We start from the raw sequence: 14,797 nt of genomic DNA on the forward strand, positions 1-14,797 counted from the left end.
ATAGCTCTGGATGCCCACATAAGAAGAACAGAAAACCACCAAATAAATAAACTAATGACACACCTCAGAGCCCTTGAAAAGCAGGAATAGTCTAACCTAAAATCCAGTAGAAGATAGGAAATTATTAAAATCAGAGCAGAAAACAATGAAGGAGAGAATAAAAATACAGAAATTAACAAAACCAAAAGCTGGTTTCTTAAAAAAAAAAAAAAACAACCAAGTTACATAAACCACTAGCCAACCTACCAAAAATGAATCAATCTAAATTATGAAAATAAGAGATGAAAAAGAAGATATTACCTTAAGAGATGAAAAGGAGATGAAAAAGGAGATATTTTTACAGTGTAAAAATTCAGAGTATTATCAGAAACAACTTTGAAAAATCATACTCCAAAAAAATAACAAACTTAGAAGAACCTGACAATTTTCTAGACACACACCCTTCCTAAATAGAATCAAGAAGATATAGAAAAGTTAAAATAACCAAGTGATCAAAGATATTGAGGCAACAATAAAGAGCCTACCATCAAAGAAAAACCCAGGACTAGATGGTTTCCCACGAGAAGTTTATAAAATCTTTGTAGAATAGCTAATCCTAGTATTTCTCAATCTATTTCATGAAATATAAATAAACATGACTCTCCAAAATGCATTCTACCAAGCCAACATCTCATTAATAATAAACCCAAATAAAGACAGCTCAAGACACTATAAGCCCATATCATTGATGAATGTAGATAAAAAAACTTCTAGACAAATTACTAGCAACACTCATTCAAAACCACATCGAGAAAATCATACACCATGACCAAGTAGTGTTCATCCCAGAGATGCAAGGCTGGTTCAACATATGAAAATCAATCCATGTAATTCATCACATAAACAGAACCAAAGACAAAAACCACATAAACATTTCAATAGATGCTGAAAACGCATTTGATAAAATCCAATACCCATTTATGCTAAAAAGCACTGCAGAGAAGAAACATAACTCAACATTCAAAAGGCAATATGCAATAGGCCCACAGCCAATATCATATTGTGGGGCAAAAACTGTGAGAATTCCCCTAAAAATAGGAACAAGACATGAGGTCTATTATTACCATTTCTTTTCAATATAGTACTTGAGACTCTAGACAGAGCAATAAGACAAGAGAAAGAAATCAAAGGAGTTCAAACAGGAAAAGAAGAAATAAAACTATCACTATTTGCAGATGACATGATACTATCCTTAGAAGATCCAAAAAACTCAATGAAAAAGCTTATAGAACTGATCAACAAGTTCAGCAAAGTGTTTGGATATAAAATCAATCTTTAGCTGGGCGTGGTGGCGCACGCCTGTAATCCCCGCGCTTGGGAGGCGGAGACAGGAGGATCGCGCAGGTTTGAAGCCAGCTGTGCTGGCGTAAGAGACCCTGTTTCAAAAATATAAAAAATAGGTCTGGGAGCGTAGCCCGGAGGAAGAAGGGCTTCCAGGAACCCCAGTACCACCAAAAATAAAATAAAATAAAATAAATCTTTAAAAAGTAGTTTTACTGTATGCCAAATATAAATCTGCAGACACCAGCTCTCTCGGCATCTGCATGAAGACCACTCATACAGCCATAGGCAAGATCTCAACGTGAGAAATAAGCCCCAAGAGAAGGTGTGGTCTCTGGCCAAAGTACATCCCACTTTTAGATATTCTTTCATAACTATTATTCTTTTAGTAATGATTCTTTTAACTCTCCACATGAATTGCTCCAGTGGTGTAAGATCAGGACTGTGAGAGAAACTGAGTCCGTGGAAAATAAAGTTTCTGGTAATTTGTCTAAGCCTCTAAACGTCCTTGGCTTTGTTCAAATGGTAATAAAATCTAGGTAGAATTTAGATGCAGTGGCAGCATTCCAGTCAGTAATTACAAATGCAGAACTCCTCCCTATCTTGGACCTTCATTCTAACCAGTACAATAGAGCCAAGGGCTAGAAGGAATCTTGACCTTTGCACCTAGTGATAGCACTGCCTGGAGACAGGGCGACACCACCTGGTTAAAATAGCTATGTTAAAACAAAGGACAGATAAAATAGATGTGTAAATGTGAAAGAAAGAAAATATGGTGAGAATAAGAAAGCATTATTGTATGAAGAGCTTATCCTAAGACTGTCCCAATTGGGAAAGAAAGAAATTAGATTAAAAGCAGGTTGCAGAAAGATTGTGGTGTAGAAATGGATTATTAAAAGAGGAATAGGCTTCCAATAAGCCTATCATTTGAGGAAAAGTGCTCAGCTGCTAGAGAAGTACATCTGACAACCAAATCTAAAAACTTCATGTTATTTCTTGGTATTTACCTGCTAAACTGTGTTATGAGCTTGCTTAAGCTTTCAGACAGCAGATGGTATTTCAGACAAAATCCAGCAGACATTCATCGAAATCCTCTAAATCATCATAAAGGTACACAGATTTCCCTATGCCAACTACATATATGAAAGCTGGAATCTTGGACTTCATCCCCCATTCAGCTCAAAGGAGGTTGCTAGATAGAGAAGGACACTGGACTAAGCCCTAGGAATAAAAGTTCCGAAAGGGTTAAAGAAAACTCTTAAAAACTGGATTATTCAAGTGATTTTGGGTGTGACTTTTGTTCTTCTGGAACTTGCCCACTAAAAGCCTCTGCAGCTGCAAGTCCAGAGGGGCTGACTCGGAGCACAAGACTCACCTGGGGTCATGGGACTGATTTCAATCACAAGGACCTGTGATGTCACAGGCCTCACTTTTGTCTTGTTCAGGGTTGGTGATTTGCATGTGTATCTCACTATTGTATTTTGGGTGTTTGCACTTTTCTTCTAGGGAATCACGGGGAAATGGGGAAATATAAAAAAATCTTGTGTCTAGAATAAAGTGTTCGATTGCACAAGAAGCATTGATCCATGTCAGATTCTTTCCAGAAGCACCGTAAATAGGAACTTAAATTTATTTCCTAGAAGGTAAAGGATCGCTGCAGATAAGCGGCTGCAGTACGGCACCCTATTTTCCCCCATCTTTTCTGAGATTTTCGATCGTGAGTGGGATCACCCCAATCTCGACTGAGCCGGTTTGCGGCATAAATCCAGTGAAAAAAAAATCCAGAAAATCTTTTATAAGGATATCCCACAATAAAATTACTTAGGAACAGGAATAACTAAGGATGTAAAAGATCCCTACAAAAAAAACCAAAAACAATAACAAACTATAAAACATTGAAAAAAATTGAAGAAGACCTAGAAGATGAAAAGATCTTCTATGCTTTTCGATAGGCAGAATAAATATAATCAAAATGGTCATTCTATTAAAAGTGATCTACAGATTCAATTCAATACTCATTAAATTACAAGGTCATTCATTCCTTAAAAATATAGAAAAATTAGTCCAAAATTCATTTGGAATAACAACAAAACAAAACAAAACAAAAAATAGCCAAAGTAGTTCTCAGCAACAAGTACCACACAGGAGGAATCAAAATACCTAACTTCAAACTATGCTACAAAGCCATAGTAATAAAAAGTGCATAGCACTGGCACAAAAACAGATACATAAACTAATGGACCAGAATAGAAGATTTAGAAACAAATCTGCACACTTACAGCTAATTGATTTTTTTTTTTTTACAAAAGGGCCAAAAGCATACACTGGAAAAATGATAGCCTCTTCAACAAATGGTGTTGGCAAAACTGGTTAGCCAAATGCAGAAAAAAATAGAAATAAATCCCACTTTCTCACCCTAAACAAGAATCAATTCAAAATGGATCAAAGACTTGAAAACCAGAACAGAGACCTTGCAGCTTCTTGAAGAGGGCCTAGGTCCAACACTTTAACACATAGGCACAGGTAAAAACTGTCTCAATAAGATCCCCAAAGCAGAAGAAATTAAATCAATAGGTGGGATTACATTAAACTTAAGAGCTTCTGTACAGCAAGGAAATTATCAAGAACCTCAACAGAGAGCCAAGAGAATGGAAGAAGATTTTTGTCAACTATTCCTCTGATAGAAGACTAATACCTAGAATATAGAGAACTCAAGAAACCAAGCACTAATAAAACAAAAAACCCAATCAAAAAATGGGCAAGGGAACTAAACACAAAAGAAGAATTCAAATGGCCAAAAATGTATGAAAAAATGTTCCACATTATTAGCAATCAGAGAGATGCAAATCAAAACTACCCTGAGATTTCACCTAACTCCAACTAGAATGGCAATCATTCAAAACACAAACAACAACAAATGCTGGTGAGAATGTGGAGAAGTGGGAACTCTAATACATTGGTGGTAGGATTGCAAATTAGTGCAACCACTTTGGAAAATAGTATGGAGGATCCTCAGAAGAATGGGAATTAATCTACTGTATGATCCAGCAATACCACTTCTGGGCATCTATCCAAAAGAATGGAAACAAAACTACCAAACCAATGCATGTGTATCTATGTTCATAGCTGCACAATTCACAATTGTCAGACTATGAGCCAAGATGTCCATCACAGATGAATATATTACAAAACTATGGAATATGTATACAATGGAAATTTTTTTTTTTGGTGGTACTGGGGTTCCTGGAAGCCCTTCTACCTCCAGGCTACACTCTCAGATCTATTTTCTACTTTTTATTTGGAAACAGGGTCTTTTAAGCCAGTGAGACTGGCTTTGAACCTGCGCGATCCTCCTGTCTCTGCCTCCCAAGCAGGGGGATTACAAGCGTGCGCCACCACGCCGGCTTTACACAATGGAATTTTACTCAGCCATAAAAAACCCACAAAATTATGTCATTGGTGAGGAAATAGAACTGGAGAAAATTATGCTATGTGAGATTAGTCAGTCACAAAAAGTAGAAAATAGGATGCTCTCCCTAATATGTGGAAGCTAGGGAGAAAAGGGGTCATAGGAGGAACTCTAGACAAAGAAGTAGAAATCATAGATGAGCAAATAAGGTAACATAACTGAGAGGTGACATAACTGAGAGGGGGAAGAGATAAATTCCCTAATGTACGTGATATACATTCATAAACATATCAAAGTCAATCAGTAAGCCAAACATAAGAAAGAGGGAGGGGAGAGGTAATGGGGTGGCAATTGTAGAAGCGCTAAATGAGTGGTGTGTGCATGTATGCCTCTACCATCTTGTACTCCATTAAGATCTATGACTATAGAGCTGGACATGGTGGTGCACAATTTCCATCTTCCCCCCTCCCATCCTCTCAGATAGGTCACTTTAATTGCTCCTCTATAGGATCTCTTCTTCATCTAGAGTTCCTCCTGTTACCCATTTCTCCCTAGTTTTTGCACAGTAGGGGAAGCATCTAATTTCTTATTTTTTGTGACATTTCACTACAAATGCCATAATTTTGTTCTCCTTTATGGCTGGGAAAATTCCACTGTGCACACATCCTAGAGTTTTGTAATCCACTCATCTGTTGAAGGACATCTTGGCTAGTTCCACAGTTTGGCAATGGTGAATTGTGTATCTATGAACATGGTTGCTCATGCATTAGTTTGGTGTTTTGGTTTTCATTCTTTTTGGTAGATACACAGAGGTGGTATTGCTGGGTCATATGGTAAGTTTGTTTTCCTCCTTCTGAGGATAGTCCATACTGTTTTCCAAAGTAATTGCATTAAAGTTTTTTTTGGTGTTCAGTTCCAACTTTCTTTTTTTTCTTTTCTTTTCTTTTTTATACATTTACTTATTTATTTTCAGAAAACATCTATCTTAACATGAAATATGAACTCTACACACCCAAAATGATCTTGAAAAAGAACAAAGCTAGAACATGTACAATTTCTGATTTCAAACCTTTTAAAGCAACAATAATCAAAACAGTGTAGTACTCTTATAAAGGCAGATATATAAACCAGTGGAGTAAAATAAAAAGCCTAAAAATAAAGTCTTCCATATATGGTCAAGTTATTTTTGGCAAGGTTTCCAAGAACATTTGGTGAAGGAAATAATAATCTTTTCTCTAAATATTGTTGAAAAATAACAATTACATGAAAAGGCATAAAATTGGACCTTTACCTTACACCATATACAAATATTAACTCAAAATAAATAAAAGACCTAAATGAAATCTTAAGACTATAAACTTTTAGAAGAAAATCTGGGTCATAAAACTTCACAACATTGAAATTTGCAGTGATTTCTTAGATAGGATTCTAAAGGCACAGGCAACAAAAAATAAACAAACTTCATAAAAAATAAAAAAATTGTACATCCAAAGAAAATGCAAACAGAATTAAGAGTTACTGACAGAATGAGATAAAATATTTCCAAATGCTATATCTGAAGGTATATTAATATTCCATATAGAAATCCTAAAAATTAGCAACAATAAAATCAAACAATCCAATTTAGAAATAGGTAAAAGACTAAAATAGGTAATGAATCTCCAAAGATTTTTTTAAAATTTTTTACTGGTGCATTATATTCATACATTATATTGGGGTAAAAAAACTTGTGTGTACATACTTGTACACATCACTGATTTAGCCCCTACCCAATTCCCAACCCATTCCTTCCCTGTCCCTCCTTCCCTTGCTTGGCTTAGTGGTTGGCTTTGATATGTTTAAGTACATTGTATGTTTTAGAGATTTTACTCTTCCCCCCTCCTTTCTCCTCCTTTAGGTTGCCTTGTTTGCTCCTCTATAGAATTTCCTTTTTCATCTAGAGTTCCTCCTATGACCCATTTCTCCCTAACTCTCACATATTAGAAAAAGGATCTGATTTCTTATTTTTTGTGACTCACTAATCTCACTTAGCATAATGTCCTCCAGTTCCATCCATTTCCCTGAAAATGATGTAATTGAAGTTTTTTTAATGGCTGAGTAAAATTCCATTGTGTACATATCCCACAGTTTTGTAATCCATTCATCTGTTGATGGACATCTTGGCTGGTTCAATAGTTTGACTATGGTGAATTGTGCAGCTATGAACATAGATACACATGCATTAGTTTGGTAGTTTGGCTTCCTATCTTTTGGGTAGATACCCAGAAGTGGTATTGCTGGATCATATGGTAGATTTGTTCCCATTCTTCTGAGGTTTCTCCATACTGTTTTCCAAAGTGGTTGCACTAATTTGCAATCCCACCAACAATGTCTTAGAGTTACCACCTCTCCACATCCTCACCAGCATCTGTTGTTGTTTGTGTTTTGAATGATTGCCATTCTAGTTGGAGTTAGGTGAAATCTCAGGGTAGTTTTGATTTGCATCTCTCTGATTGCCAGTGATGTTGAGCATTTTTTCATGCATTTATTGGACATTTGAATTTCTTCTTTTGTGAAGTGTCTATTTAGTTTGTTTGCCCATTTTGTTATTGGATGCTTTATTTTCTTAGTGTTGAGTTTCTTGAGTTCTCTGTATATTTTAGATATTAGTCCTCTATCAGTGGTGTAGGTGGCAAAAATCTTCTCCCACTCTTGCCCGGCATGGTGGCGCACGCTTGTAATCCCCGTGCTTGGGAGGCTGAGACAGGAGGATCGCACAGGTTCAAAGCTAGCCTCAGCTACTTGGTGAGGCTCTCAGCAACTTAGTGAGACCCTGTTTCCAAATAAAATAGAAAATAGGTCTGGGAGTCTAGCCTGGAGGTAGAAAGCCTCTGGGTTCCACCCCCAGTACCACCAAAAAAAAAAAAAATCTCTCATTCTTTTGGTTCTCGATTGAGGTTCTTGATAGTTTTCTTTGCTGAACAGAAGCTCTTCAGTTTCATGCAATCCCACGTATTGATTCACCTTTTAATTTGTTGTGCCTTTGCGGTCTTGTTGAGAAAGTGTTTATCTGTGCCTATGTGTTGCAATGTTGGACCTATGCCCTCTTCAAGGAGCTTCAAGGTCTCTCGTTTGATTTCCAAGTCTTTGATCCATCTTGAATTGACTTTTGTACAGGGAGAGAAAGTGGGATTAATTTCCAATTTTCTACATATGGTTAACCAGTTTTGCCAACACCATTTATTGAACAGGCAATCTTTTCTCCAGTGTATGTTTTTGGCCCCTTTGTCAAAAATCGATTGGCTGAAAGTGTGTGGACTTGTTTCTGGGGCTTCTATTCTGCTCCACTGGTCTATGTATCTGGTTTTTTTTGTTTGTTTTTGTTTGTTTGTTTGTTTGTTTGTTTGTTTGTTTGCCAGTACCATGCTGTTTTTATTATGATGGCTTTTTAGTATAGTATAAAGTCAGGTATTGTGATTCCTCCTGCATGGTTTTTGTTGCTGAGAGCTCCCTTGGCTATTCTGGGCTTTTTTTTTATTCCAGATAAATTTAAGGACTGATTTTTATATGTCTGTGAGGAATGATCTTGGTAGTTTAATGGGCATTGCATTGAATCAGTAGATCACTTTTGGAAGGATGGCCATTTTAATGATATTTATTCTGCCAATCCATGAACATGGAAGATCCTTCCATCTTCTAAGATCTTTTTCGATTTCTTTTTTCAGTGTTTTATAATTTTCTTTGTAGAGATATTTTACCTACTTGGTCAAGTTTATTCCTAGGTATTTTATTTTTTTGTGGGAGATCCTGAGTGGAAGTGTTTTCTGAATTTCTTTTTCAGTGGATTTATGGTTGGTGTACAGGAAAGCTTCTGACTTTTTAAGATTGATTTTGTAACCAGATACTTTGTTGAATTTGTTGATCAGTTCTATATGCCTTTTGGTTGAGTGTGTTGTGTTTTCTAAATATAGTATCATGTCATCTGCAAATAGTGAAAGTTTGAGTTCTTCTTTTCCTATTTGTACTCCTCTGATTTCCTTTTCTTGCCATATTGCTGTGGCTAAAGTCTCTAGTACTATATTAAAAAGAATTGATGATAATGGACATCCTTGTCTTGTTCCTGTTTTTAGGGAGAATTCTTGAAGTTTTTCCACATTTAATATGATGTTGGTGGTGGGCTTATTGTATATTGCTTTAATAATATTGAGATATGTTCTTTCAATTCCAATTCTCTGCAGTGTTCTTATCATAAATGGATGTTGAATTTTATCAAATGCTTTTTCAGCGTCTATTGAAATGATCATTGATTTTTGTCCTTGATTCTGTTTATATGTTATATAGGTGAATTACATGGATTGATTTTTGTATGTTGAACCAGCCTTGCATCCCCGGGATGAACCCTACCTGGTCATGGTGTACGATTTTCTTTATGTGGTTTTGAATGTGTGTTGCTAGTATTTTGTTTAATAGTTTTGCATCCAAGTTCATCAGTGATATAGGCCTGTAGTTTTCCTTCCTTGAACTGTCTTTATTTGGTTTGGGTATTAGTGTGATGTTGGCTTCATCTTCATAGAGGGAAGATGGCGCCAGCGCAGGTCTGCGCCACAGCTCTGGCCGCGGCTCTGCAGGCTGTTTTCTTTTCTGGTGTCTTATTGTTCTTCCAGCCCCCTTTTCTCTGTCCCTTGTATTTACAGTTTTTATTTCTCTGCTGATGGTGTTTTCTGGCGAAAGGCGCTAATTTTGTGGCAATAGAGATCAATTGTTAGCAGGACTCATAAATGCCACTTTTCTCCATCACCATCTTCCCAGAAGTCTCCAAAGATTTTTATATGACCAATAAACACATGAATATCACTCACCATTATCATAATATAACTAATCATTAAGGAAATACAAATAAAATGTATAGTGAAATACTACTTCACATTTTTTAGGATGGCTACTTAACATGAATTACCTTGCTCCAGCCCTTTACCTTGAATTTGTTACTATCTTTACTTGTAAAGTGTGTTTCTTATAAGCAGCAGATGGATGGATTCTGGGTTTTAATCCATTTTGCCACTCTGTCTTCTTATTGGGGAACTGAGGCCATTTATATTCCGTGTGATTATTGAGAGATAACTTAATTCCGAACATGTTAAGATTTTATTTCTGTTTGAAATACTGTTTATTTTTCTTTGCTAAGTTGTCTGCTGGATGGAAAATATTGTTTCTCTGGTTCTGGCGTTATTACCTACTTCTTCTTTGTAGTTAATCTCTTTGAGTATTTTCTCTAGTGCTGGTTTTGAAGACATAAATTCCTTCAGTTTCTGTTTGTCATGGAAGCTTCTTGTTTCCCCATCTAATTTGATAGATAGTTTTGCTGGGTAGGAAATTTTTGGCTGGAAGTTGTTTTCTTTCAGAGTTTGGAATATGTTACATGCCCTTCTGGCTTTCATGACTTGGTTTGGGAATTTTGGAGTGATTCTAATTGGTTTGTATCTGAATGTCACTTGGCCTTTTGTTTTTGTTGCCTTTAAGATTCTCTCCTTGGCTTCCACATTAGTCATTTTGATAATTATGTGGTGTGGGGAACCTCTTCTCTGAGCCTGTATAAAGGGAGTTCTATAAGTCCTGGACCTGTGTATCAACCTCTTGCTCTATGTTTGGAAAATTTTCTATTATTTCTTTGAAGAGATTATTGATCCCTTTGATTTCACTTTCTTTTGCATCCTCTTTTCTGATTATTCTTAGGTTAGGTGTCTTAAAATGGACCCATATTTCTTCAATGTCAGATTCCTGCTGTCAGATTTTTTTTTTCTAAGTTATAAATTATGCGTTCATTTTTGGAGTGATCATCTTCTAGGAGTGAGATTCTCTTCTCCATGTGGTCTAATTGATTGTTTATAGTTTAAATTGATGCCTTTACTTCAATGATTGCTTCCTTTATTTCTTTTAGACTTTCTCTAAATTCTTTTTGAAAGTCCTGTATTATTTCTACAGTGTTGTTCTTGATTTGATCTTCTGGAGATCTCTGAATTTCTTTGTTATCAGGTTCTGATATTATGGAGTTGTGGGCATTTATTGCTCTATTGTTGTTCCTCATTCCCATGATTTCAGAAGTTTTTGCTTTCTCTGGGTTCTTCCCCGGGTCACCACAACTTCACCTAGGGTGCTCTGAATGTGGAGTTTGTGGGAATCTCAGCCGCCACTACTCCTTTACTGGGTTGTATTGTAAAGTCTCAAACCCAGGGAGTTAATCAAAGCTGCCTTAGTCCGTGGGTGTGCCAGGCTGGGCGTTTTTCCACAGGGAGCTGCAACTAGGATGTGGTATCTCTGTCACCATTACTTCTTCACTGGGTTGGTCTGTAAAATTTCAGACTCAGGGAGATTATCAAAGCTGCGCAAGTCCCTGGGCATGCAGTGCTGGGATTTCTCCTGTAGGGGTCGCAATTTCACTTAGTTATTATGTGTTCCAATCTGGAGCTCTTGCAGGCCTGGTGAACTTGCTGCAGCTGCTGGCAATATGGAGCCACTGTCACGCCCTTGGCCATAAGGCTGGCATATTTCTTTTCTGGTTTTGAGTTCCATTCTGAGTCCCTGGAAGGCGTGATGATCTTGTCCACTTGGGTTTTGATGTTCTTTGCGCTGGAAGAACTGCTGAATTGTACCCAAATGATCCACAGCTGCTTACTTCAGCTCCTTGTTTACCTTTCTTCTCTGGAGCCTGGTGCTATGAGGGAAAATGGCACTGGCACAGCTCCGCTGCTGCATTGATGGCTGGTTTCTTTTCTGTTCTCTGGTTGTTCTTCTAGACTTCTTTTTCTCTGTCCCTTGTATTTATATTTTTTATTTTTCTGCTGATAGTGTTTTCTGGCTATGAAAAGTGCTGATTTTGTGGCAATAGAGACCGAGTGTTAGCAGGACTTGTAAACACAGCTTTTCTAGGTCGCCATCTTTCCGGCATCTTTTTATTTTTGAAACAGGATCTGCCAAATTATAACTTCTTAATGATTTCCACTTGGAATTTCATGGTAAGGAACATTGTATGTTTAAAATTAGCCATCCACAGAGCCTAAAGCAGCATTGCTCCTCTATAATTCAGGTTTACAACCTAAGAACATACATTTTAGTTAAAGCATTTTCTTCCTTCTCCTTGATAAACTACAAAAAATGGTCATGATTTTTGCAATTTTTTCCATCAAGAGAGATGGAGTCAATTTTCTACTCCTGGAGTTCAGATTTGCTTTGTAATTTGCTTTGTCCAATAGGATGAACCATGTGAACAAGGTTGAACTAGCCTGCTTGGAGAAGAGATATCATAAGAGCAACCTATCTAAGCCCTTTTAGTCCTCAGGCTAAATGGCCCATTAGCAAATCATATATTCTGAGTGAGCCCAGGTAAGATAGTCAGTTCTGTCCCTGATTATCAGAACCACCAAGGTAAGCCCAATACAAATTGATAAGCCACAGTATCATGAGCTTAATACACGATTTAAATTTTTTTTTTTAAATTTTAAAAAATTAAAAAAATTGCTATCAATCCATTGTAATTTCTTATTTGAAAGAGTAAGTTTTTACAAAGCTATTGCTATTTCTGGGTCAATCTTAAGTATATGACTCCATAATCCAGGTACACTGAGAAGTGTTTGTTATTTAAATATCCTTACCTCAATTGGATTCCTATAGAAAGACTGCTGCCCAGAAGAAGGAAATGACATGGCAATAATTTGTTCTGTAAGTCAAAGTAATCACTATTACAAATGTCATTATAGATGCACAACAATGTGTAAAACCCAATCTACATACAACCCAACTTCATAAGAATAGAGAAAAAAGTTAACACATTCTCAGTATAATTAGGATAATACATTAATATAAATAAATCAACAAGTAAGCTCCACAAACCAGTAACATAAGTGAGGTCCAGGTCAAATCCATCCTTCTTGAATCGTCTTTTGTTTCCTGAAACCTGAGAATTTAAAGCAATTTTGTAATTCTTAAAATGTAAATCAACATAAAATAAATAACATTATATAAATATCTGTAACCCCTATAAGTATTCCTGAAACACAAAACATATTTTTGTGTGTGTGTGTTGTGTGTGGTACTGGGGATTCCAGTTCTCTACCACCAAGTTATACCCCAGCCTAGAGCAAACATGTTTTCCCCACTTACCAGCCTTCTGGCCAGCTTTTCAAGATGTCTTTTTTGATTAGCCAGATGAAAAACTCTTACCAGAACGACGAGTCGTAGAGGTCGAAGAGCAACTGAGTAGCTAAAGAGATTTATAGATAATAGATTTAGTTTTGCTTCAGAAATAGATGTCAATATAAATTGAGTTTAGCACATTTAAAAATTTTATACTTTGATTGGTGCATTATAATTATCCATCATAATAAGGTACAGAGTGATAGAAACATACATGCACATAACACTGAGTGTGTTTTCCTCTGGATCTCACCCCGCTCTCTCCCCTTCCCTGTACATGCCATTGAGATTGGTTTTGATAATTGCATATGTGTATATAGCATTATTTAAACTGTTACCTTCATTATGTCTCTATCTGCTCTCCTATCTCCCTGTTAATACATTTTTAAAAGCAGTGTTAGTGGGGCATAGTGGCCCATGCCTGTAATTCCAGCATTTGGGAGGCTAAGACAGGAGGATAGCAGGTTCAAGGACAGCCTCAACAAGTAGTGACACTCTCATCAATCTAGCAAGACCCTGTTTCAAAATAGAAAAATAGAGCTGGGAGTGTAGAATATCCCTGGGCTCAATCTTTAGTACTACAAAAACAAAACAATAACAAAAAACAATGTTGAGGATTGAACCCAGGGACATTCTCTACCTTCACGTTACAACCATGACCCTAATTTTAAAACAGGCTGAATCTTGCTACTTGCTGAGTCTGTCCTTGAACCTGGGATCCTCCTTTCTCAGCCTCCCAAGCACTGGGATTATAGGCTAACACACTGTTTTTTTTTCTATACTGGGGATTGAACCCAGGGGCATTCTAACTCTGAGATATACCACCATCCCTATTTTTTATTCTTTATTTTGATACAGGATCTCACTAAGTTGTGAAGGGCCTCACTGGCTATGAACCTGTGCGATCCTTCTGTCTCAGCCTTCCAAGTACTAGTATTACAAGCACGTGCCACCATGCCCAGGTAACACATTTTAAAAAGCATTGAAGCCGGGTGTGGTGGCACATGCTTGTAATCCCTGAGCTTGGGAGGCTGAGACAGGAGGATCGCGCAGGTTCGAAGCCAGCCTCAGCTAGCTTAAGAGACCCTGTTTCCAAATAAAATATAAAATAGATCTGGGAGTGTAGCCCAGAGATAGAAGGCCCCTGGGTTCCATCCCCAGTACCACTAAAAAATTAAAAAATAAAAAAAAATAAAAAGCATTGAGTTCTGCCTTTAACTCTGTATTGAGTTTAGAGCAATGGTTCTTAGGGGCAATTTTGTCTTGCCCCACTATGCCATCTCCCTAGAAGACATTTGGCAATCTCTGAAGATAGTTTTGGTTGTGACACTTTGGGTTTTCACAACTCGTGTGAGTGGGGGTGCTACTCACATCTAGTGACAGAGGCCAGGAATTCTGTTAAGCACCCTACAATGAATAAAACTCTGCTCTCTCTGGAAGCAAAGAAGTATTTGCCTAAGACATCAATAATGCTAAGGTTGAGAAATTGTGGTTTAGAGAAATAGTAATAGGATAGACTCATAAAATTTGTAGATTTAACCTTTGTGGTTTAAGACCACAAAGATGAAAACATCTTTCACTCTTCACCCATTAAAATGAATGGAGAGTTCTTGGTCATCTCCCATCAGTAACAGAGATTTACTACAGCTGCTAACTGCATATCGGCAGGCGGCAGCCTGAGATGCGCCTCAAGTGTGTCGACTGGTGATTCTACTGCCATTAGAAAAAACATAGCAGAGAATTACTGGTCTGGAAGAGTGCATCTTTAATGTGAGGATAAACAAGTGTCATATGGAAGAACTTGTTAAACCATAGGGTGCAGGTACTGGAATAACTAAGTCAGTGGGTCTAGGGTTGAGCTTGAGGTGTTTTTCTTACATTTCTAGCAAGCTCTCAAGG

General features: G+C 37.1%; 1 protein-coding gene across 1 annotated transcript in view; it reads right to left on the minus strand.

Moving 5' to 3' along the window:
• Positions 1 to 14,797, minus strand: part of LOC308258825 (phosphatidylinositol 3,4,5-trisphosphate 3-phosphatase TPTE2-like) — a gene marked incomplete at both ends in the record, with an annotated part of 71,743 nt that overhangs the window by 56,280 nt on the left and 666 nt on the right. The window contains 3 exons of the mRNA XM_080689449.1: positions 12,358 to 12,422; positions 12,596 to 12,659; positions 12,866 to 12,965. Coding sequence (XP_080545575.1) covers positions 12,358 to 12,422; positions 12,596 to 12,659; positions 12,866 to 12,965 — 229 coding nt within the window. The remainder of the gene's footprint in view (positions 1 to 12,357; positions 12,423 to 12,595; positions 12,660 to 12,865; positions 12,966 to 14,797) is intronic.

The sequence above is a fragment of the Muscardinus avellanarius genome (assembly GCF_963383645.1).
Source record: "Muscardinus avellanarius genome assembly, chromosome: 2".
NCBI classification, from domain to species: Eukaryota; Metazoa; Chordata; class Mammalia; order Rodentia; family Gliridae; genus Muscardinus; species Muscardinus avellanarius.